Raw genomic sequence first — 25,067 nt, forward strand, 5'->3', positions numbered from 1 at the left:
GTTGGTGGTTTCAATCCTCAGAAGCTGGAAATTAAAAGGTTTCTCATGAAGAGCAACGAAAACATCTCTCTAGAAGCTAGAAGTGAATCCAGGGCCAAGCGAAAATTCCAGCCGAACTACTTAGAAACGAAGTGGAAAATCTCCTAAGGATATTTAAGAATCTGTTTGAAATATTCATTGGAAAGAGGATTCCACATGAAAGAACATCGAATAAAAACGTAACAAAGAAAATTAGGAAAAAAAGTCTGCAATCCAGGGTCTATAATTTAGACAAAATAAAATTCTGACAGAATCCTTAGATAGCAATACTAGAGGTGCTGCTGAGGATCAACCGATTTAATCAATGCGAGAGGAGATCTGCTCGCAAAGAATCTAATGATTGAAGCAATGAGGGCTGATTCCTAATTATTAAAAATACAAACAAAATAATACTCGTATATAAAGTGAAAAGACCAACTTAGCTTCCAACTGACAAGGCCATTAACTAGGAAATAAAGCTGACGTCACAGAGAATATTAATTTATGTCCAATAATTTCATAGAATGCTAATAAAACAAAACTAATGACATCATAAAGAAATCCAAGTCGATTGGAGAGGGCAAAAGGCTGGACAAACTACAAAAAAGCAGCGTGTTGCAAATAAGCTAAAAAATATTTGATTTCTACAAGGTAGTGGTAATTTTAGTCAGACAGCCATATAAGTGATTGTATGGTCGTTATTTACTTATAAATAATTAATGGAGGAGAAGGTAGCATTCTTTGACAAACAGGTGCTTCAACAAGCTGTAACAGACTTCGCCATTTTGAGGGACTTCGACCTCTCGCTGAATTTAGACATGTTTTTTTATCGTAATAAATAAATATAAACTTTTATGTACCTATAATCAGGTTACTTTTAGAAATCATAAATTCGTTTGTTTCTCACATATGAACACGGTAACCTAAAACAACCATCCGATTTAGAACTAGCACATAACTTTTTTCCCGTCTCCTACAAATTTTCGTTTATAAAGTATAACTGAGTTCATACCCTCAAAAATCTAAGGAAGCAAATAACCTCTAATTGTCTATAATTTAAGACGCCAAAAACAAAGACATCTACAAATTCTATAACAAATTAAAACTGTCCGTTTGGACAGTTGCATAAAAAAGGCTGATCGTCAAAAAAAACTGCATGAAAAGGCGCAAAGTTGAAAAACATCCAAATTTCACAAATTTTTACTATTTTCTAGTACTATATGTTCGGGCGCTCAAAAGTTCTCGTTTTCAAAAAAAAAAAACTTAATTAGAAAAACTGCAAAAAGATAATTTCTTCTTGTATCCCGTCAAGAGGTCAAATTAAAGTTGTTAAAAAAGTTGACAAGAATTATTTAGAAGTTTTTCAAAAATATGGGGACATTTTGTAGAGATATTAATTAAAAAACGTCGTTAATAACTAACTGTATTTATTGGTAAATTACTTACAATTTTCTCATTCATTTGACTAAGGCCCTTCGCTTCCAAAAGTCGGTTTCCCTCACTTTCAACGTGGGGAAAGACATTATTATTCACATAAAAATCCAATTTGGACATTCTAAAAACGATAAATATTCTTTATTATTTAAATTATTTTTAAATAAAATAATTTTCTTATCTTGACAATTAATAATTTATTACAATTTTTTAAATTATCTTATAAAAAAATTAATGGAGGACGTTTGGACATGTAAATTTATAGTTTACTAATTCAACCACTTCTGATTTATAAAAAAAAAACGAAAATAATGAATGATAGTAGGTAATTATATAGTTGACAAAGAATTAGTTAATTACCAAAAAAACCTGCTATAATTAACGTAGTTCTTTTTTATTTTACGTTATTTATAATTTATTAAGCAATGCAATGAAAAAGAGATTGTTTAATCTAAAAATAGTATTTGTTGATTAGTTTTCATATTTGGGTTTTTACTAACCCTTAATAACAGTAATGATGTATGTTTTAGAATAGAATTACTAATTCCCAAATTTATATCAAATAATCTTAAAAGGAAAAGATTGGCTAAGTAATTGGCATATGGATTCCCAAATAGGATATCCAGGGTTCGAATCTAGCTACATACCGTTTTCTCTTCAATCTAGACTCATAAAGGTCATTGTTAGTGTTAATAAAGGACAATATTCGGTAGCTGAAAAGTATCCGGGCGCTTTCATTAACCTCTAATGTTGGAAATCCTCTAAAACAGAAACAAAAAATCTGAAATCAAGTTATCAACGTGAAAAAAAAATATCAATTTGGTAATATTCCATATTAATATTTCCCTCTAGAATGAGAATCACAATAAATCAGTAGTTTGAAATAAAATTTAGTAATTGCCTACAAGTAATAGTCTTAATTAACAAAATACTAGACACTCAACTTAAAATTAAAAGGCCAAATTTAGTAGTGTCGTCAACTCAGAATTTGTCGATACAATCCAAATAGAAGTGTTAAAAGGCCAATATGTCATTTTCGTTCAAGTTTGTCTAATGAACTTTCGAAGGAAGTCTGATAACACCGGGATTAACATATGCTATTAATTTTCTAGAATAAAGAACTTTCTAGATCAGAAAGTTGATTTATTTTAAGTCGCTTACAGGGTTGACAAATGATGTTCGGATTTATGAAGTTAGGCCCTGAAAAACTTGAAATACAATAAAGAAACTGGAAATAAACGTAAGAATTAAAAAAAAAAAAATTATAAAAACTGATAAGCACCTTACTTGAACTGGAGTCGATTACAATCTTAATAGAAGAATTAACTCGGGTAGTCAAGCATAAAACAAATCTTGTAGCATTTTATTATTTTTATAAGCCGAACAAACCCGAGGATTTGTTATTATAGTTGTATGTGATTACCAACAGGCAGTTGGAAGCCTTTTTCATAGTCTGGCCCAAGACTAATTTTTAATTTCATTGTTCTGGTTCTTGCCCACACAAAACTACTCGGTTTGTTCCCACAGTGCTGGATTTTTAAATTCACTTGGAACAGTCAAGTATATCTAAATGAAATCATTAAGATAAATAACTAATAATCAACTTACCAATTGGTCGGAGCCATTCTATAACCTTGCCTAAATCACTAAGTGAGCTGAAGTGACGTAAGACAATGGGCTCAGATTTCCTTTCACGACATTAGAGGCACTTTATTTCACTTTAAACCTTTTATTAGTGATTAAAACGAGTAAAATAAGCACTACCTAAGATGTCGAATGATTCTAAAAGGGTGTTTCTATCACAAAACCACTCAATAATGGAATCGATTGTGCCGTAGATACATAGTTACGATGTTGCAAGTTTAATGCGCATGCGTTAAAACAAAACATGGTTTTTTGTGTAAATTTTGCTCGGGCATTAGCGAATAAAAAGGGTTTATATTTAAATTAACTGAGATATAACTTTTAAGAAATTTACTAATTTCTTTTCGATGTTTTTGTATTTTTAAGTTAATTACCTTGTTCAAAAAAAGTAGACGTTTAGGGCCAACATCTGACTGGAAAACAGGTTAAATGCACAAACCGAAACTAGCAACCTTTACAACAACAGTAGAATTTACAAACAAGTCTGTGAGGATGTTATAGTACTTATATCAGCCAGAGAAAAAGAAAAATCTTAGACATGCACAAAGAACACATCTCTGTTCTTGACAAGAAAACTGATAGCAACTTATCCAAACCAACGTGTCGAGCAGAGACACTAATCGTATCATCTAACTGTGACGCTGCTACACTGGGCCAAAAAAGTCTGTGAACACTAACCTAAATTTTATTACTTTTATTATTATCTTATTAGAAACTTCTTTTATTTTCAAATGAAATATACTATTCGATAGAGAGAAACCAGAATTTTTCATTTTATATTCAATCTTTTATTTTTGTTCAACAGGAATATCACAATTAAATGTTTAACAAAACAACACCCCAAACGAATGCAAAAAAAGTCTGTGAACACTTTGCAGAAATAAATCATTCTTACACATTGTACGTGAATTATAAATTTTAAAAACTTGTAGGACCTCCTATGTTCCTAATCACTTCCAACAAGCGAGCTTTCATCGATCCTAATAATTTTGTGGTCGTCAATGTTGGAATTTTATCCCACTCTTCTAAAATAGCGTTTTTTAGTTGTTCACGGTTTCTTATTCCTCGTTTATTTATTTCGCGGCATGATTTCATCCCACAAATGTTCTATTGGGTTAAGGTCTGGCAATTGTGGAGGGGTGTTTAGGCGCCAGAGTGTATTATTTAAAAGCCATTCCCGAGTTTTTAGTGCGGTATGTTTCGGGTCATTGTCTTGTTGGAAGACAAACGTTCCCTCCAACCCTAATTTTTTTGAATTTTCTTTTAAATTGCGTCTTAATATATCCACATACACATATTGGTCCATCATACCATTAATTAGATCTAACTTGCCCACTCCTTTAGCACTCATGCACCCCACACCAGAATGTTGCCTCCCCCATGCTTAAAAGTAGGCTTCATATTTTTCATTTTCATAGCTTCATTTCTTTTTCGCCACACTTTTTGTCGTCAATCAGACCCACATACATTGAATTTCGACTCATCTGAAAAGATTACGGTTTCCCAGAAACTAGAAAGCTTAGAAACATATTCTTTCGCGAAATCCAATCGGCGGTTACTATTTATTTTATTGATTAAAGGTTTTTTCCTCGGGACTCGACCGCAATAATCGTATTCATGTAATTTATTTCTAATTGTCTGTGGTGTTACGCTTACACATAACCACTTGATAATTCTTGACTGATTTTTTGAGCGCTTGTCCTAGGTTCTTCTCGAACAGACTTCAGAATTTGCCGTTTATGAAAGGAATTAAGTTTTGGTGGCCGTCCACTGCGTGGCCTACTAATCACATTTCCGTACTTTTTAATTATATTATGCACCGTTGAAGGGTTTTTTTGAACTATCTTCCCTATTTCTCGAATACTTTTTCTTTCATTTCGCAACGTCACAATAAGTTCTCGAATTTGTCTGGGAACTTCCATATTAGTGGTTAAATATGTACTAAGTAGATTATTTATTCACAAAACTGACTGTAGTGGTTTCTACAATACAATAGAGAACTTTGAAACTTTATTCAATCGTTTTTCTGTTTGTTATCTTAATGTTTTTACATATTTATACAGCTGTTCACAGACTTTTTTTGCATTCGTTTGGGGTGTTGTTTTGTTAAACATTTAATTGTGATATTCCTGCTGAACAAAAATAAAAGATTGAATATAAAATGAAAAACTCTGGTTTCTGTCTATCGAATAGTATATTTCATTTGAAAATAAAAAAAGTTTCTAATAAGATAATAATAAAAGTAATAAAATTTAGGTTAGTGTTCACAGACTTTTTTGGCCCAGTGTACATACAGGAAGGAGAGGATGAAGTATGGGCAGAAAGAATAGAAATATACAAACACTAAGCAATTCAAAAAAAAAAAGTCAAAATAAACGACCAAATTAACTAAGACACTCTTCAAAGTCAGTCCGTACGCTTGAGAAATAACCCACTTACAGACTGCAGTACTATTCGCACCAGAACTGTGAATAACAGCGAAAAAAGAAGATTAGAAATAGAAATAGAAAAGAAATTTATTATTCTGGGACAATTGTCCCCTAAAAATAAATACAGGAACAAATAGAGGCCTTAATAGTTTGGCCTGTGATTAAACAGAAAATAAATAAATAAATAAGTATTTACAAAAAGTGAAAATTAAAAGTAACAGCAGAAATTAAGGAAATAAATTAAAACAATTAGAATTTCGGAGGAAGCTGAATAGAAAGGAGATAACTGAATAGAATGGATTTAAAGATAGATAGGGTAGGAGCATGGCGGACAGATGATGGCAAGGAGTTCCAGAGAGAGGTAGCACGTATTAGGAAGGACTTGTCAAAGGATGAGGTACGGTGAGAGGGAATATAGAGATCAGATGAGCGAGATCTAGTATTACGGGAATGGATGGAGGATTTAAACTTAAGGAGTTGAAAAATATAGGAAGGCCTTTGAGACTGGACTAGATTAAAGCATGATGCGAATATAGCTTCTGAACTCCTGATTAAAATACCTACTTCTTTCGGTTTTTCCTTACACTTCTAGTTCAGTTTCTCCTAATCCATGTAATGGTCTTACAATTCAATCAAAATCAGATTCCTTCGTGTTGAAATAGCAAACGTCTTGGGGAAGAAAATGGATGATTTTCAACAGCCTACAGTAGTACCTGTGTCGTAAGGCAAACCAGGGAAGTGTGCATTTTTTGTGATTATAAGAAAAATCGAAGAGGTACCCCGACATTGCTGTAAGTGTCAAAGAAGTATCTGCGGTAAACACATTAGTTACTACGGTTATCCTGAGAGCTTCGAGAATCAGGATTCATCCAGCTAATAATTGCTACATTTCCATCATTGTGTGACTGATTACAGTAATTCCATTTTTTAATTCTAATTTGGATACCTTTTTGATTGTAGTACATTTTTATCTGCTTTCTTTTTTTTCTTTTGTTTTTGTATGCGTTTTGGCAAATAACTTTTGTTTCATACACTTCTTTTTGGTTTGTCATATCATTTACTTATATCACATTTACTTATTCACATGAGATATATGTACTTCTAAACCAAATAAATGGATGAATAAAGTCATTAGTGTTGAAAAGATGAAAAAGTTGAGGTAGATGTCTGTCATACATTGTACACCTACTTGCTAAATTTGCCTCACGACTCAGCCTTGTCGTTTTAGGGTTAATATGATTCTTTAACTATCCAGTACAAAAATTACGAAACGACAAATTAGCTACATAAAAATTAGCTCACCATCTTACGAGTGCTTCTTTTTAAATTTTACTTCCTTAAACATTGATTAGAATACTCAGAATATAATTCATACTTTTTAGCATGTAGAAAGCTTTCTGCGTGTTAGCTTCGGTCTTGTTTCTAAAGCTAATGTATCTCATTAATGATACAAGTCATCTTGGGTCCACTAAAATTTATTAAAACAGAAATAAGTTAGTGGAGGAATATAAATTTTCAATCGTAACATGTTCTTGAGAAAGCTACCGCGTCTTTCCTGCTAAGCTTTGGCGCCACCCAGCTTAGAATCTGCTGGACTAAGACGAATAAATCAACGATATTATCCCACCACTGGAGACATTTTTTTTTTTAAATTAGTTTTCTTTAATTTGAACTGATTCTTAACAAAAATAGTTACTATCATAACTATACATATTTCAGATCATTAAAACTGTATCAAAAGATCTTATTAACTTCTGAAACTGAGTTAGAATCAACCTTAATTTATGAGTGAGCTTTAACTAATAAAAACATTCTTTCAGGAAACAGCTGTGTCAGCTTGGACATGAATACTTGTTGGGATTAGATGAACAGCTGACTTGGTAAAATAAAGATATAAACTAACAATAACAATAAATGTTTCTACGAGCGGAGTTTAATAGTAGCTCGGTTAACTGCATTAAGCAATCACTAATCACGATTTTTCTCAAGGTGAAGGAGATAGTTACAACTAAAGAAATAAATAATGTGAAATCTATAATTAGAAATGTTTAAATGAAATAGTTTTATTTCGAAGTTTTGGAACTGAATTTTTGTTTTAATTTAAAAATGAGTGAATGCGAAGAAGAAGAATGTTTACAAATAATAAAAAATGGTTAAGAATACATGTTTTTTTTCCCTTTTGTACGCATCGACATCTAAAGCCATTAGAGCTCTTAATCATCAACAGTATTTTTTTATTTGCTTTAACATCAGAGCTCGGAGCCTTTTTCAAAGCACTGCCACCAGCTCCGATTAATAAAAAAAAAAAGAAGGAAAACTATAGAGAGCAGGTTTTTAAAAAAAAAAATCAAAGAAAACAGTTTTTAAGACGATTTTCAGCAGTTTTTCTCAAACTTCTGGCAGTGCTTTTAATATTTTTTTAGAAATTTTTAAGCATTTTATTGGCGCACAGCAGTTAATTGTTCATCAATTGGACACTAAGCCTCGCCTGAAAAATAGGCGATTACAGTAAATTGTTTAGAAGAGTCACATTAGAAGCAGCTTAAGGTTGCGTAGTGGAGAAAGTGGTAATATGGATCGGGGTTGGAATTTGGGACACCCCTGTTTTTGTGAAACCAGTTAGTTTTTGTAAGTAAGCTTACTACTCTTTGGGGGTAGGCTACTTAAGTAAGCTGGTAAGCTTACTACTCTTTGGGGGTAGGCTTTGTCTGCTGTAGAAGGCAGCGCCTTTAATGTCAATCGAGTGGCAGCTTTGTCCAAGAGAGGACCGTGTTGATTTTGTCAGTGCTAAGAAGTTTTCTTAAGGTTGATTTTCCTCTGCTTTTGGTTAATACCGAGGAAAGTTAGAATAATCTTCCTTAGACATTAAAAATGTAGAAAGTAAAGAGTTTTAAATGCCACTATTATGGATTTCAAATATGAATGAATATTGGAAAAAAAAATGAGGTTATATTGTACGCGGTCTAAGGTAGTATTATGGGACAGCGTTGTCCCATATAACAACCTTGTTAATCGTCTGTCAAACAAGTGTGAAAAGTGGCACTGAGGACGAAACTAGTGTCTTATAAATATTTTTTTTCTACAGGGTGCTATAAAGGGCCTAAAAAGATCATTTCAAAGATTTCTTGACATTTCTCTAAGAAAACTGATTACACCCTAATTTTTAACCTTAATGTACGATAATTGTGTAAAATATAGTTTTGAGGCATACTTAAGCCTTATTTTTACAATTCATGGAGAAACGAGAACATTAACTATAATTATTATGTGTGTCCCATATTACCACCACACTTTCTGAAAACTAAATATGGCACCACAACAGACTTTTTTAGAGTAACTCCAAACTCTTTGCTGTAATCCACTTAGGATTCCAAATTTACAAAGACAAATACTGTCTTGGAATTTACTTCAGAGTGGACTTTAAATTCAGTAGTGTTCAAAATATGCTAGGTAAAAAAAGACTGTCCCGTATTACCACCTTCTCATCTATTACAAAAAACTCAAGAAATCCATTTTTCCGGAATAGTTTCAAATGGCAGTTATTGGAACCATTTTCGAAAAATAGGAAAACAAACAATATATACAAATGAGTTCTTACAGTTAAAAACTATTTTTGAGCTGCAAAGCTTTAACATTTCAGTAGTACCCATTGCAATTTTGATTTTCACACGTGTGTAGCAGTCAAAGATCTGTGCGTTTGGCCTCTTTTTCTTCATAAACTTAACGAAAAAAGATCGAGTATGAGCTGTACCGAAAAGATGTGTAGTGAATCCACAATGCCCAGCAAGTAATCTAACCTGAAAGATGCCTGCCTGCGAAGGATACAGTCACTGCCTAAAGATCGAAACAGCATTTTGAATCGCCCAAAGAACACTACAAAGATCAATAAAATACACATTTTGTGCAATGTCCTGGTAAAGGGTAAATCTTAAGCTGAGACACGTATGTATCTACATTTAAGTACATATTATAAACATTGTCAAAAAAGAACAGTCTATCTTTTTCATTTCACAAAATTTCACTAATTTTATACAATTTCTGTTAAAAATCAAAAAGTAAGATTACCAAAAAGCACTAAGGAGGAGTTCTTTAGCGAATTATAGCATTTAAAAACTATACATAAATTTTATTTTTCAATAAAGTTGTGGGAATTCAACAAATAGATGTATGTTAGATCTGCTGTACCTTAAAAGATCTATTGGGGCTCCCTAAAGTCCATAGAATTAGGGCGTCTGCCTATAAAGGGTTTAAAATGTGTACGTGTAGTAAGAGGTGTGTGTGTGATAATGAGCTAAAGTTTGCCTGAGGGTACCCTAAGCCTCACTAGTTAGATACATCAACTATTCTGCAGGAATTGTGTTTAAGTGAGAGTGTTTAGTATGTAGTATTGGGTGTTGCATAATATAAATATAAATATTATTAGACTGGGATACCCACAGGGTCGCCAAGATTTCTGGAGAAGTGACCTAGTCCTCTTTCAAGGATTAAATAGTTAGTTTTTTTATAAATAAATATGTTGGGAAATTAATTATTAATAAACATTAAAAAAGTAAATATATTTTCATGCTATGTAGTATTTACGATTGTTAAAACGTCCTATACAATGTACAATTTAGAAAGATAATTTTAAAAAAGTAGTAAAGGGATCTAATAAATATCTTAGTAATCAACATAAATTATGAATACTGAATATTCAAATCAGTTGATTTATTCAAACAAAACTCTGGTTTGTTTTAGAACACAGAACTAGAGAGACAGAAAAAGAAGAGGGCAAACCATTTTATTGCTCAAGAAACTACTATAATTCTCTCATTTTGATTACAACTAAACAACTTTAAACCTTATCATTATACTAAATACTAAAGATGAAAAAGATTCGTGCCCAGTTTATTCTGTTTTATTAATAACCTAAAATTATCTCGCCTAGAAATGAAATTACTACTTAATCTCTATTTATTATTCTATTTTGACTTGCTTATTATATTCATCCTCTAGCGCTTCCGCTTTTTGAAAAGAATTTTTATCTTTTCATTTATTTATCCTCTAAATTATCAAAATTATGAATAACGTCCAAAGACGGGACTTCAAAAAGTCGAGGACCCTATGAAAAACAATTACAAGTGTAATTGCACTAGTATCATTTATACATCACACGTATTCGACCGGAATGTGCAAACGTAGTAAGGATGCCATCTCATTCTTAGTCTAAATGGATACCTGGGATTTCAGGGAATTAGAGGCTTAGAGGGAATGAGGGGCCGCCTTACTGGACACATAGGATTAAAAGCAGAGGTTAAACCAAATGGTGTTGCTAAGGCAGCCGTCGGATTTAAAACTGACGCTGGGAAAATAAAAGATATGTTCAGAACAGCTGGATACACTCCTTACGATTAAGATTAGGATTCGGTGTTGGGGTTGATCCTATTTCTTTGGCTCTGCATCTAAAATAGAACCCTGTAGAAGAGGAACTCCGATTTTCGGGAGAAGAACATATATACAACCTCTTTCACGACCGTTTCTTCCAAACGTCACAATTGAGTTGCCGAGTCCTCCAGTTTGGAGATGTTTTCGGTTTGTAGAACACTCATCCTGGTTCTCGAACAGTTACTGGAGGAACCGCGAGTGTTGTTTTCCATGAACAGTGGGATCAAGTGAAATGAGGGAGAAGTTTGGACTGATAAAGAGATAATTTGTATGTGTTTACACGGAGCGCGCGGGCGAGTTCTAACCCAACCAAAAACCACAGTCTGAACTTCTGCCTTCACACCAAACCTTGGTGAAATTGAATTGTATTGTTCGCTCGGTTGATGAAAACAGTTTTTAAGGCACGTCAACATCTGAGGTGATTGGAGTTTTTTTAGTGCACAGCCGGCTTCCGGACAGTGTTCTATAGATGCAGACAACACTGTCCATCATCGGACAGTGAATTTTAAGCAGCTCCTAGGACGAGAAAATCTAAGGGCCAGCAACTGGATTCGAAACAAGGATCTCCGAGTTGGAATCACGTATTCGCTAACCACTTAGCTAATCCCTTCCCTATATAGTTACAATACAAACAGGTGTTCTAAGAACGTTATTCCGTGATCGCCCAGCTTATGAAGCAGGGGTGAGACTAGGCTGAATTAGATATAAAAACGTTATTTAAGTTTACACGATGCAATCGAAAGAGTAAACGCAGCAAGAACGTTCTAAGTTTCACTGATACGTTTACACGAAACGAACACCGAATACGTTCTTGTTTTTGTTCTAGACACTAGTTCGTTTGATTTAAACGAATCTTCAAGTTATACACACTGTGCGCTAGTATGGTCAGTTAGGACAATAGCACCACGCGAACTGTTAAGCCGCCTAACACTGGAATACACTTAAAATAGCCGCACAATAACAACAGATGGTCTTACTCTCTATAATGCCATCATTAGTTTGGATCAAAGTAATCGCACTTCATAGAAGTTGTGGAAAAACAATTTCTGCGAACTATTTATGTGATCACGATCTTCTATCTAAACAACTCATTTCTGAGAGAATAAACAGTAAAGAATTTGAAACGAACATAGATTATCTTCGATTTAAATTTTCACAAGAGAAAAAATCTCCCTTTACGTATGTAGAGAGTTCAGATAGCCTGTGCAACAAGAGTGCATCAGTCAGCAAGTGAATTCAATGTTCTATAAACAAAAATTAAAACATTGTAAGTTTGCTGAGATTTGCATTTATGCAGGAAGTGAACATTCTGTAACAAACACAATCTAATCAGAGCTGGCTATATTGCAAATAAATATAAGTACAAATTAAACATACTTTTTTTAGACTAAGATAAAGAAAGCAAATGTAGACCAAATTAAAAACAAATATACATACGCAATGGTGTGGATTGTTCACTTGAATTTCCAATTATAATATTAGGCCAACTCTCTAGATTTGATAGCATTTTATATTAAATTTCAGTCTTTAATATCAACAAAAATATAATTTGAGAGTAACCGCACGTCACTATTTATTTCCAACCTTCCTACATTCCAAATTACAATGAACCCTTAAAATTTTGCATGTTTATTTTGGAGGCACCATTAAAATCACATCTCCCTTACAATTCGCTTAAGATAATTTAAATGTTTCAATTAAATTTTAGTTACTTGTCTGAGGACTTTTAGTGTTATAATTAATTAAAAACGGAAGACCACTTTTTGAGATAAAATCGAAAAACAATTTTGAAAAATCACTCAATAATATGGCACTTCTTTTTGGCGAAATGGTATCAGAAGCGAACCAAACAGACCAAATTTGGCTTTTATGTACTTTATGATTTTGTGATGGGGAGTATCCGAATATATTTAGGGTGGCTTCCAACTGAAAGCTTTGAAAACTGAATTTCTAATGCTTACTGAGGTCGACCCGCTTAGTCCTTCAATTATTTTTTGCAAAACTGACAGTTTTAATAAATAAATTAAAACAATATGAGGATTATTATGTTAGTAAGGATTTAAACGGAAATGAAAATCTATTTAACATTATCTGCACTCAGAGGATACCAATTTTCGAATTTTGACTCAGCTGTGAATGAATGAATAAGTGTGATGCGCAACTGTATGAGTACAAAGTGAATATTTGATACTCAATTCAATTAGCTTCAGCACAGTTCTCGACAAAAAAAAAGTAGACAAATCTGAAAATAAAAGAGTATTTCGAAAGTAGTAAGATCGAAGATGTGCACCAAAATACAGCTTCATCTTATAAAACGTTAGAGAAATGAAAAACTGTTGCAAATAAATTCAAGATAACAACAAGATTCAAACAATGTGTGCCACATATTTGAATGATAATCTCCATGAGAATGAAATGTGTTTTTGGGCACGATTAGAACATGTAGAACTTTTATAAATTTCAAAGTTCAATATAAGATAACCTATTCGAAAAAATATTCTTAACTGGTAGAAATGTCTGCTGCTTTTATCATTTTTTCTTTGGTTTTTTAAGTTTGGGTAGATAAATTAGTCCAAAAAAAGTTCCTTAATTTACACTTGAGGGGGTAATAAATTAAGGTAAAACTTCACTAAGAGTTTTGCTCTTTTATTTGGAGGCGACCTTCAAAATCCTTTATACCTGTTCTTACAGATATTCACTTTTACCTGTAGAACCAATTTAGAGACAATCTCGAACAGAGACACAAAAAATGTAAACCCATTATCTCGGCAGAAAAGTTGCGCCCAGAATATTCGTACCGAACTAATTTAAACGAATTAGAATATGTTTTATTATTATCTAGGAATACTCCAGATGCATTTGTCAGGTTGGAGGTTGGAGATACTCATATAATTTCAAAACTTTTCAAATAAATAGTCTCATTATGGCAGAAAATTTTAGCCATGCCTGAAAATAGATTGCCACTTATCTGTTATGCTGCGCTGCTTGACAACATTGATAGCCTTAGCATCCCTTTTAACTGGACCGCTGATTTGCGAAATCTATTTGAGATTATTAAGTCCGATGATGTCTGGGAAAAACAGTACAAACCCGATGGTAAACTGACTGATATCATGGCAAGATTTAACAATAATCTCATTAGTAAGGATGTTGAATCTCTGTTAAACGCCATATTTAACACTTTACTTAGAAATATTAGCAGTTTTTTTGGATTGGATGAACATTACATTCACTTTAAATGTCGCATTGATATGATCAGAGTTGCCAGTCAACTTAGATTAATGTCTGAGAAGAAGCCTCAACTCTACATCCTCAGTAGGGTTTACAAGTTTAATACTGATTCCCCTTGCCCGCTATGTGGGAACAATAAAGATGGCCTACGAGGGTCGTTTGAAAGTCCGTGCAAAAATAAAAACTACTTAATTTTTTGGGGTAAACCTTTTTTATTTTTCAACATAGTCTCCTTTTAGGCTTATACACTTCGTCCAACGCTGCTCTAGTTTGTTGATCCCTTCCGAATAATAGGATTTGTCCAAGTCTGAAAAATAGCCATTCGTTTCTGCAATCACCTCCTCGTTTGAATAAAATCTTTTTCCCGCCAGCCATTTCTTCATATTGGGGAAGAAATAGTAGTCCGAGGGAGCCAAGTCTGGAGAATAGGGGGGATGTGAAACGAGTTGGAACCCTATTTCCATTAATTTTGCGACCACAACTGCTGAGGTGTGAGCTGGTGCGTTGTCGTGATGGAAAAGGACTTTTTTGTGGGCCAATCGTGGGCGTTTTTCTTGCAGCTCGGTTTTCAAACGGTCCAATAACGATGAATAATATGCACCTGTAATAGTTTTACCCTTTTCCAGATAGTCGATGAGGATTATTCCTTGCGAATCACAAAAGACAGTCGCCATAGTCTTGCCGGCCGAAGGAACGGTCTTCGCCTTTTTTGGCGCAGATTCCCCCTTGGTAACCCATTGTTTAGATTGTTCTTTGGTCTCAGGAGTGTAGTGATGTATCCATGTTTCATCCACAGTGACGAAACGACGCTTAAAGTCCTGCGGATTCTTCTGGAACAGCTGCAAACCGTCCTTGCAACACTTCACACGATTTCGTTTTTGGTCAAGCGTGAGCAATCGCGGCACCCATTTGCGGATAGCTTTGTCATGTCCAAATGTTGATGCAAAATATTATGTACCCGTTCATTCGAGATGCCCACAGCACTAGCAATCTCACGCACCTTCACTCTTCTGTCATCCATCACCATATCATGGATTTTATCAATGATTTCTGGAGTAGTAACCTCAACAGGGCGTCCAGAACGTTCAGCGTCACTTGTGCCCATATGGTCACTCCGAAAATTTTGAAACCACTTATAAACTGTTCTAATTGAAGGTGCAGAGTCACCATAATGTTTATCAAGCTTCTCTTTAGTCTCCTGAGGCGTTTTGCCTTTCATAAAGTAGTGTTTAATCAACACACGAAATTTTTTTTCGTCCATTTTTTTGAAAATCACTCGACTTCCTCGATTCAAACGAATGCCAAACACAAAGAAATAAACCGATCTGTCTGAAACTTGGTGTGTGTTCTTCCAAGAGATGCTACTAACTAAACATAACCTCGATACGCGCCAGTGGTGCTATCTCTCTCACTTTGCACGGACTTTTCAAACGACCCTCGTACTTCATTTCTTAGTTATCTGCCCAATGTTTAGATATCTTACGATCCAAGTATCTACATTATGCAAAACATTAACTTTTCTTCCTGTATTCAACCTGAAATTGTGTTAGAGAACCTGTTATGTTTCGAGTCGGTAAATAAAGTAAAATATATGTATTTTTTTGTAATTAATTCTATAAAAATTAGAAATTTGTTTTCATTAATTTAATAGGTTTTTAGTTTTATTTCTAAAAGTGAATTTATTTTTGTCTTTGTTCTCTTTTTTTCCTTTTTTTCATGTATTACACCTGTAAACGCACAGGTCAACCCCATGCTACAATTGTAAATTATAAGTAAGTAACAATGAATAAATATTAACTATTAAATTAATTACAGAATATGTTTTATTTTTTATTACAAAAATTGTTTTAAAAATTATGTTTTGGATTTTTTTCGAATTTGACCTGAAGAATGCATGAACATCACCAACTTCTACTTGAAACATTATCACAGAAAGTGCTTCTAAAGGCAGTTCGGCTGGAAGTGGATTAAGATTGCCCTCTAAAAGTCTTTTAAGTATAATACGCGGCCTCATTACCGCATAATATTAATCAAAATTAAATACATAGGTTATTTAATTTTCAAATTAGAAATATAATTTATTGTTAATCCTTTAAATTATTATATTACACACTCATTGAGACTAACTACTTAAAAAGCGATCTCAAAAATTTATAAGAAAAATAGGGAGGTAAAGTTGCAGAAATTTCGGGCATTACAAATTAGAGAAGTATTTTAAATATTACTGGATAAACTAATTGTGGAGAAGTGTGGAGGTATGTCAAATATCTCAACAGTTTGACCTTGGTAGCTACTGGAGTCTCCAGTCTGGCATCTTGGTGACCACAACATTCTCGTCCATTATTGTTCCTCATTTCTAACTGGTCCAAATCTAGCGAATTCATTATTATTAAATATTAAATTCAATTAATAACTGATTTGCATTTCTCAATAACAACTTCCTAATTTGTCACTTCTATTTTTGCTTACTGTTTGTTAGATATGATCTGATTTTCGAAACTGGCTTTTATCAGCAGTAAATAATTTGAGATATACTAAATACTAAAATATGTTAGTTTAGTAGCGTTTAATAATAGGGCAAATGATACATACTATATTAAGAGTATAGTTTTTTATCCGTAAATGCAGAAATGGAAATAAATGCAAGCTATTGTTAACGAAAAAATGGAATAAATATAAAAATATTATTAAACTTTTTAATGAAATATTTATACATAGTCCCTCATCGGAAATGTGACATCAACAAGTCCCTCATTCACAAACAGATGACCATTTTAGTTCGTTTTCTGGAAGTAAGTTCTATATTAAAGTCCTGTTACCAGGAGAGTGTTGAGGTGTAGAAGAAAAACAAAGACATCTTGTCAATGTGCAAAATATAATGATAGGTCTTACACGTGTGACAGATGGTCAAGGGAGAGTCGGTGGTGGCACACGTGTTGGAAGGGTGCAAACCGAGAGAAAGAACGGTCCTGCCTCATGACATGCGCGCTAAAGTTTAGAAAAAAAACCTCTAAGAGCAGGCAGAATTATTCTTTATTTTGTTTAGAATTACTTCAAGAACTGGAATGGCTGGAATCTGCTGTTGAAACTATTACCTTGGTACTTAGCAAAGAATTAAGGAAGATACCTGACAGTTTCCTCCAATCGATTTAATTTCAGGGGAGTAATTTCAAAAAAAAGTAATCACTAAATAGGGAAGTTGTACTAGAATGGTTTCTCCAAGGTTACTGATCAGGGATACTAAAAGTTGCAAATAACATTTATTGTATTTATAATCTTAAATTTAAACTTTTATTCGTTAACAGTGAATTTATTATTCAATTTGATGTATATCATATTGCTGTATGATTCTCTGTCACCTCCTGTCTCTTTAATGGATACATTTACAATTAATATAATAAAGCTGAAACAAGTAAATGCGATGAACTAGGGTGAGGTACTTCTTCACTTGATTAGCAAGTTAGAGAAATCAAGCACTGGAAAAACTACTTCACAGTGAGTTATGATTATTTTGATCAAAAGTTATCTAAACCATTCAAGCAACAAGGCGGATTGTCTGGAAGATGATATGAAGAGAGAGCAACCAGAGAACTGGATGAAGGGCTAGAAGTAGACTGTGACTCTTGTGGTAACGGGATCTTATAAGATCCGTGACAAAAGGGAAGTAAAAGTAGCAGTGAATAATAGCAAGGTTTGAAACGTAATATGGTGGTGCATTCAGAGGTTTCATAGTATCTCTTAGATTGCGTTATTTGTAGGGGTTCGGAACTGCATTGTTTGCTTGCATACCACACTTCAGCTTCTTTAAATGGCCATATAGGTCGTAATAGAGTCTTATAAGTGAGTAAATCAAATCCAGGCTAAGTAGTTTTGGATGCAGTTTGAAACTTCTGTTCAAATATTATGATTTCAGCGACTGTGATTAATGTAGGAAATAAAACTAGCTGATTAAGCGCCAATGTTGCATCTTCTTGGTTTGAAACCGGTGATTATAAGTTGCATGCAATAAAGTATGAACTTCCTTCAAAATGAAAATCGGAAGCTGAAATTAATAAGAGTATTAAATACGAGAATAAAAAGTTTTACCGCTAATGAGTTGATTTTATCTTCAGCTATTTATATAATATATAATCACTAATTTATCTTGATTTAGTTAATGAAGTGAAATATAGAATGAAAGCAAAATGCATGAATGGGTAATTAAAAATGGAAGGGGAAAATAGATTAATGAAATGAACTACGCATGAACACAGATACGAAACGAATTCCTTTAGTATTTCATTTTTTACGACAGAATAATTGACAGGCGAATTTAACTTCGGGCTATCTCTATATAAGAACGCAGCAATATTAATAATTAAATCAATTTACTTATTAGTTGTAAAATTGTTATTGCTACAGAAAATTTGTACAATTATGAAAGGTGATCTAAAATCTAGCGTCTAAAAAAAAAAATGTTACGTTTCAGTTCGGAAGTACTGCGTGCAAAGTACTTGCTACCGGCACTTAATCCAAGCTTAGTCCTAATTGCAAAATAAGTTTAACTCCTTTCTACTCTTTGATTAGCTGTTAATTCACTAGATAAGAAACAGATTTTCCAGAATATAATGTACGTACTGTGAGTATTCATTAACACTTGGAAATTAACTCCCTTCTGTGGAGTAAGGAAGTTAAATACCTAGGGTTGGTGTTAGACTCAAAACTACGCGTGCCGCTTTTTCTTTCACAGCTTTAACGGACTGAAATCGTGCTCCTTTTAATACAGATTTGACTTTGGGGAACAGATAAAAGTCACATGGGACTAGGTCAGGCGAATAAGGCGAATGGCCTAAAACTGGGATGTTGTACTTGGCTAGAAACGTCTTGATAGAGAATGCAGTGTGAGCTGGCGGGTAGTCTTGATGGAGAACCCATGACTTTTTCTTTCACAAATCGGGTCGTTTTTTCCTAACGAAAAAGTTGAGCAAGCACCTCACGGTAGTAATGTTGATTAATTATAATCGATATTTTCATCCGTTTTGGACGTGGAAGGGCGACCCGGGCGGTCATCATCTTCGACGTCTTCTCGGCCATCTTGGAAACGCTTGAACCACTCAAAAACTCGCGCACGTGATTAACATTCATCGCCATAAACTTCTTTATGTTAATAAAAGATAAGTTTCAGTAGCGGTTTTACCAAGTTTCATGTGAAATTTCGCGACAATTCGTTATGTAGTATCATGTTTTCGGCAAAACGAAACTAACACCTCTTACACAAACGACGGTCTCAATCAGACAGATTTCTCTTCAAACACGTGAGACGCTGCAATCGAAAGAGAAGGCTTTACGCTGCACAGCTGCCGATCGTTAAGATTTGGCGCGTGCATAGTTCTTCTGTAGCATCATCACGTAGGGAACGGATTCGTATGTATTTACATATTTTTTTCTAGGCAATTTACAGACGTTTTTCAACTAGAAGTATTCATACTGACACTTTTTAAGCCGTTTGAGTCTACTTTTATTTCACATATTTCCACATATTTGGATGTTATCGCATATTTATACATATTTGATTAAAATAAATAAATATTTCTACATATTTAATCAAAATATGTACATATTTCCCATTTTGGGCATATTTTCATAATTGGGAGGTGGTTGACAGGAACTGTGAACCACAGACTGTAGGGCTGTAAATCACAGTGGGTACAATGGTTATTGTAATTTACACAGAATGCTGCTAAACAGTGACGGGCACTTGTTAGTTCTTTGAAGTTGTCTGTTCTTTCAGCTCGTTCGTTGAAGTGTCCAATTCATTTCGTTCGGTCACTTAGTGTATTCTTTTTTGGGTGAAATGCCACGAACATCGGCCTCAAACAAACAACTGGTTGCTAAATATCTTCGCGAGTTTCCGGCAGAACTTTTTCGAAGTGATGGAGACATTTAGTACTGCATAGCTTGTGACAAGCGCGTTTCTTGCTCTCAACGTTCCCAAGTCACCCAACATATTGCCACCGGATCGCACATAGAGAATAAAAACAGAAAGAAAGAGAGGACGTCCTATCAAGCCTTCCTTACATCTCCATCATCAAGTAAGTCTACACTGAGTACAGATCTGTGTCGGGCTTTGGTTAGAGCAGATATCCCTTTCCACAAACTTAAAAATCCTCATTTCAAAGGATTTTAGTCGTTACAAATTCATCTTACGCCCAGATCGTCGTCACTTTACGTTCCAACATTTGAAATTTCATGTGGTTGCAAACAATTTCGAAGAGTGAAGTTTTCAAAATTGAAAATTTAACACATCTTTTTATAAATAGTAAAAATGTTCTTTGTTGTATAAATCATTATAACTTGTAAAAACAAATTATTTTGTTCCTAATAAATTATTATAAATTGTAAAAATGTTCTTTTCTTGTATAACTAATTATAACTTGCCCCCCCCAAAAAAAATTCCATTTTCATAAAAAAAATGTCCATTTTACTTAAATATTCCAGAAAATATTTTAAGAAAATCACATATTTTCCACATAATTGACGAAAATAAATGCATATTTTAATTAAATATTTGGCATTTTTAAATACATAAAAATCCGTTCCTTAATTCATCAGTCTCGTTATTTAATAGACACATCTCGTACAGTCTGAGTCAAAGCAATAGCCATTATGTGCAGTCTATTTTCTCTCTTTAACCGCAATCTAGCACCAATTATCTTAATAAAAAACTAATTTATTATCTATATATCCGCATAAAGGTAAGTCATATTTATCAAGGTAAACAGTAAACTTGTAGAGCGTGTATAGGCACTGCAGCCTAAAACATTTTTTTTTATGCGATTTGTAACTATATTTTTAAATTGTAAATAAATTATATTTCTTTTCATTTCACACTTGGAAAGCGGAGCATTTTTGTAGTTAATAGTCAAATATGGGTTTAATGATGTGGACTTAAAACAAAATACTACTTTGCTAATTTATTACTTCTTTTTTCAACGAGAAATACAAATAGACAATTGCAGGTGAACTAATTAAATTTTCTAGCATTTCAAACATTAAACATTTAGCGCAACAAAAGATCAAGTAAAGTGCCTAAAATTCTTAAATTATTTTTTAGATAAAGAATTTCACTTTGTCACCAGTTCTACCAGTTTTGTAAATTCCTCTTATCTCATCTCACTTGGAGGAATTTCTTTTTTTAGGCAAATGTCAAATATCTTTTAGCGGGTGATGAAAAAATTAAATAAATCTGAATAAATTCAAAAAACTCTTAAAAAAATTAAATAAATAAATAAATTAACTTTTCTTTGAACAAAATGTATAAACTTCGCTTGACTTGAATTGGGGTATCTTTCTTTACGCAAAATAGCATACCGCGATGTTCATTTTTCTTTGAAAATCTTTCAAATTATAAGATTTTGTTTAGAGTAGCAAGCAGAAAATTGGTTCATAGGCTATACTTCTTGGTCTTTGGAGATGGGTATTCGCATTGATTTTAATTGAATACAACTATGGGACACTGTCTTTAGTTTACCACAACAATTATAACTTAAAAATGTTACACCACAAAAGCTTCAACTTAAACTATTCTCACAAAGTCTATGACGCTCTAATGACATTTTTTCCGGAAAGATGTTTTTGTTTAAAAAAAAAAAAAAGTAGCACTTTCTCCGCTGATTGAGACCTTGGAAACCACTTCCTAAAAAATCTTGTAAATCTCAGATAATTAACCTTTTAGGACACATGAATTAATGAATAAATGTACGAGTATATTTAATAATATACAGGGTGTTCATTTTAAGACGGCTCAAATGCATTTCATGCTTAAACGGTTGTTCTGAGCGAAAAATGGTAGAGGAAAAATTTGTTGCCCGTCACTTCTAGTTTCAGAATATGTGACTTGATTTTTGATTCCTGCCCGCACACGCGACTGACGCGCGACCAAAAGTGAGGGTTTGCAGTTGACCCCCATTTTCATATACACCGTTTTAAAGAGTATAAAAAGTTATGAAAGAAAGCGGAAACCACAATTCGATATCTTCAAAATTAAAGGTGCTAGGCCATTTGAAAATCTGGTATTTATTAATCATATTTTAATTTTTTAACTTGTTATTAAAGAGAAAAAAGAGCACGCGATAGGTCATTTTTATGTATTTTTTCATCCCCTTTCTACTAAAAATATTGTCACGGCAGTAAAGCTAGTATTTTTCTTAATATCGGGAAATAAGTCGTTTTCCGAGTGATTTTTCTAAGAAAAATCAAATGTTAAGAGCTTTAAATGTTCTCAAGCATACACAAAATGGCTAAAAATTAATTTTACATCTGTTACAAACAAGAAGGTTTAATAATTATTTGGCAATTTTGGGAGAGTTGCGTTTAATTACCAAAAAAAATTGGAAACCTCCTGCCACATATTTAAGTGATCAATATCTTTCATGTAAAGGATCAAACTTATTCCTTAATTTATCAAATAATGCACTTTACACAACTTCTGAAGCATGTAGTGTGCCTTCAAAGGAGCCTTCACTGCCTCGCAAGCCAGGTTAGCCTGGAGGTTATCAACTGTTCTCTGTATCTGAGGAGGCACCTTTGAAGGCACAGTACATGCTTCACAAGTTAAGTAAAGTGCAATACTTGATAAATTAAGGAATAAGTTTGATCCTTTACATGAAAGATATTGATCACTTAAATATGTGGCAGGAGGTTTCCAATTTTTTTGGTAATTAAACGCAACTCTCCCAAAATTACTAAATAATTATTTAACCTTCTTGTTTGTAACAGATGTAAAATTAATTTTTAGCCATTTTGTGTATGCTTGAGAACTTCTAAAGTTCCTAACATTTGATTTTTCATAGAAAAATCACTCGGAAACCGACTTATTTCCCGATATTAAGAAAAATACTAGCTTTACTGCGTTGGCAATATTTTTAGTAGAAAGGGGATGAAAAAATACATAAAAATGACCTATCGCGTGCTCTTCTTTCTCTTTGATAACAAGTTAAAAAATTAAAATATGATTCAAAATATCAGTTTTTAAAATGGTCTAGCACCTTTACGTGCTTACATTGTTCTTTGGTCTCAGGAGTGTAGTGATGTATCCATGTTTCATCCACAGTGACGAAACGACGCTTAAAGTCCTGCAGATTCTTCTGGAACAGCTGCAAACCGTCCTTGCAACACTTCACACGATTTTGTTTTTGGTCAAGCGTGAGCAATCGCGGCACCCATCTTGCGGATAGCTTTATCATGTCCAAATGTTGATGCAAAATATTAGTACCCGTTCATTCGAGATGCCCACAGCACTAGCAATCTCACGCACCTTCACTCTTCTGTCATCCATCACCATATCATGGATTTTATCAATGATTACTGGAGTAGTAACCTCAACAGGGCGTCCAGAACGTTCAGCGTCACTTGTGCCCATATGGCCTCACCGAAAATTTTGAAACCACTTATAAACTGTTCTAATCGAAGGTGCAGAGTCACCATAATGTTTATCAAGCTTCTCTTTAGTCTTCTGAGGCGTTTTGCCTTTCATAAAGTAGTGTTTAATCAACACACGAAATTCTTTTTCGTCCATTTTTTGAAAATCACTCGACTTCCTCGATTCAAACGAATGCCAAACACAAAGAAATAGACCGATCTGGCTGAAACTTGGTGTGTGTTCTTCCAAGAGATGCTACTAACTAAACATAACCTCGATACGCGCCAGTGGTGCTATCTCTCTCACTTTGCACGGACTTTTCAAACGACCCTCGTAATTTTGAAGATATCGAATTGCGGTTTCCGGTTTCTTTCATAACTTTTTATACTTTTTAAAACGGTGTATATGAAAATGGGGGTCAACTGCAAACCCTCACTTTTGGTCGCGCGTCAGTCGCGTATGCGGGCAGGAATCGAAAATCAAGTCGCATATTCTGAAACTAGAGGTGACGGGCAACAAATTTTTCCTCTACCATTTTTCGCTCAGATTAACCGTTTAAGCATGAAATGCATTTGAGCCGTCTTAAAATGAACACCCTGTATATTATTTACCTAATAATATATCGTATTTAATAATAATTAATAAATGATGTATATTTCAAAATTTCGACCAAATACATCAAATCATTACATTATATATCTTTGTTTTTATTTAATCGTAACTCAAATATAATTTATTCAAAATAAATAAAAATAAAATAATTTATTTTCAAATTAAAATTTTCCCACCATAATCAGTGGCCGTAGGCAGTTTGTCAGTGCAGATTTTATTTATGGTTTAAAAAATAATATATAATAATAGGGAAGGGGTTAGCTGAGTGATTAGTGCATCGGACTCTCACGGAGCTCTTGGCGGAGATCCCGAGTTCGAGTCCAGCTTGATCTTAAATTTTTCTTTTCATTAGAATCTCTAAAAGCTCTCTCTTCCGGACGAGAGAGACTGTCGGAAGGCCAGCAGTAAAAGGAAAAAAACTTCGGGCACTTCTGATGATTGAAGCGCTTTTTATAATTCTAATTATAGGGAAAAAATCAAATATGATTTATTTTTAACTGACTAAGCTTGCACTTTCAGGCGGCACTCCTGAGCGTGACAAACTCCCGCCCACAAATAAAACTTCTCTTCGGATAAGATGTTTTCTTTCCTAAAAGCAATAGTTCAAAAAGAGCGAGAGCCACACTTGCAACTGTAGCCGCGGGCTCCGAGACCGTGCGGGGAAATATATTATCCTGAGGACACCTTTTCTTCAGAATGATGCCGTCTATTACAGAAATCTTTCCTTTTTTGAGAGCGTCACCTCAAATTTGGCACCCATGCAAACAGTGTATCGTTTCTCAGTGCCGCCGTTTACTCGACATTAGGCTTCATCACATTTGCTATCATATCAGTTATCCTAAATGGCTTCCCCGGAGATGTGCCTGATCTTCTCC

General features: G+C 33.8%; 1 protein-coding gene across 3 annotated transcripts in view; it reads right to left on the bottom strand.

The window, feature by feature from the left end:
* Window positions 1-25,067, bottom strand: part of Pxn (Peroxidasin) — a 215,810-nt gene that overhangs the window by 134,954 nt on the left and 55,789 nt on the right. The window contains exons 1-3 of one of the 3 annotated variants that reach the window (XM_074118933.1): window positions 3,061-3,314; window positions 2,100-2,213; window positions 1,465-1,573 (exon numbers count right to left, since the gene is read on the bottom strand). The exons of 1 other annotated variant lie outside the window; for it this stretch is intronic. In XM_074118933.1, coding sequence (XP_073975034.1) covers window positions 1,465-1,475 — 11 coding nt within the window. In that variant the 5' untranslated portion in view covers window positions 1,476-1,573; window positions 2,100-2,213; window positions 3,061-3,314. Of the gene's footprint in view, window positions 1-1,464; window positions 1,574-2,099; window positions 2,214-3,060; window positions 3,315-25,067 lie in introns of those variants that run through there. One more of the 3 variants, XM_074118934.1, reaches the window with a different exon arrangement.

This window comes from Rhodnius prolixus, unplaced genomic scaffold (genome assembly GCF_049639745.1).
Source record: "Rhodnius prolixus isolate KJV_2025 unplaced genomic scaffold, Rpr scaffold_2, whole genome shotgun sequence".
In the NCBI taxonomy this organism is placed as follows: Eukaryota; Metazoa; Arthropoda; class Insecta; order Hemiptera; family Reduviidae; genus Rhodnius; species Rhodnius prolixus.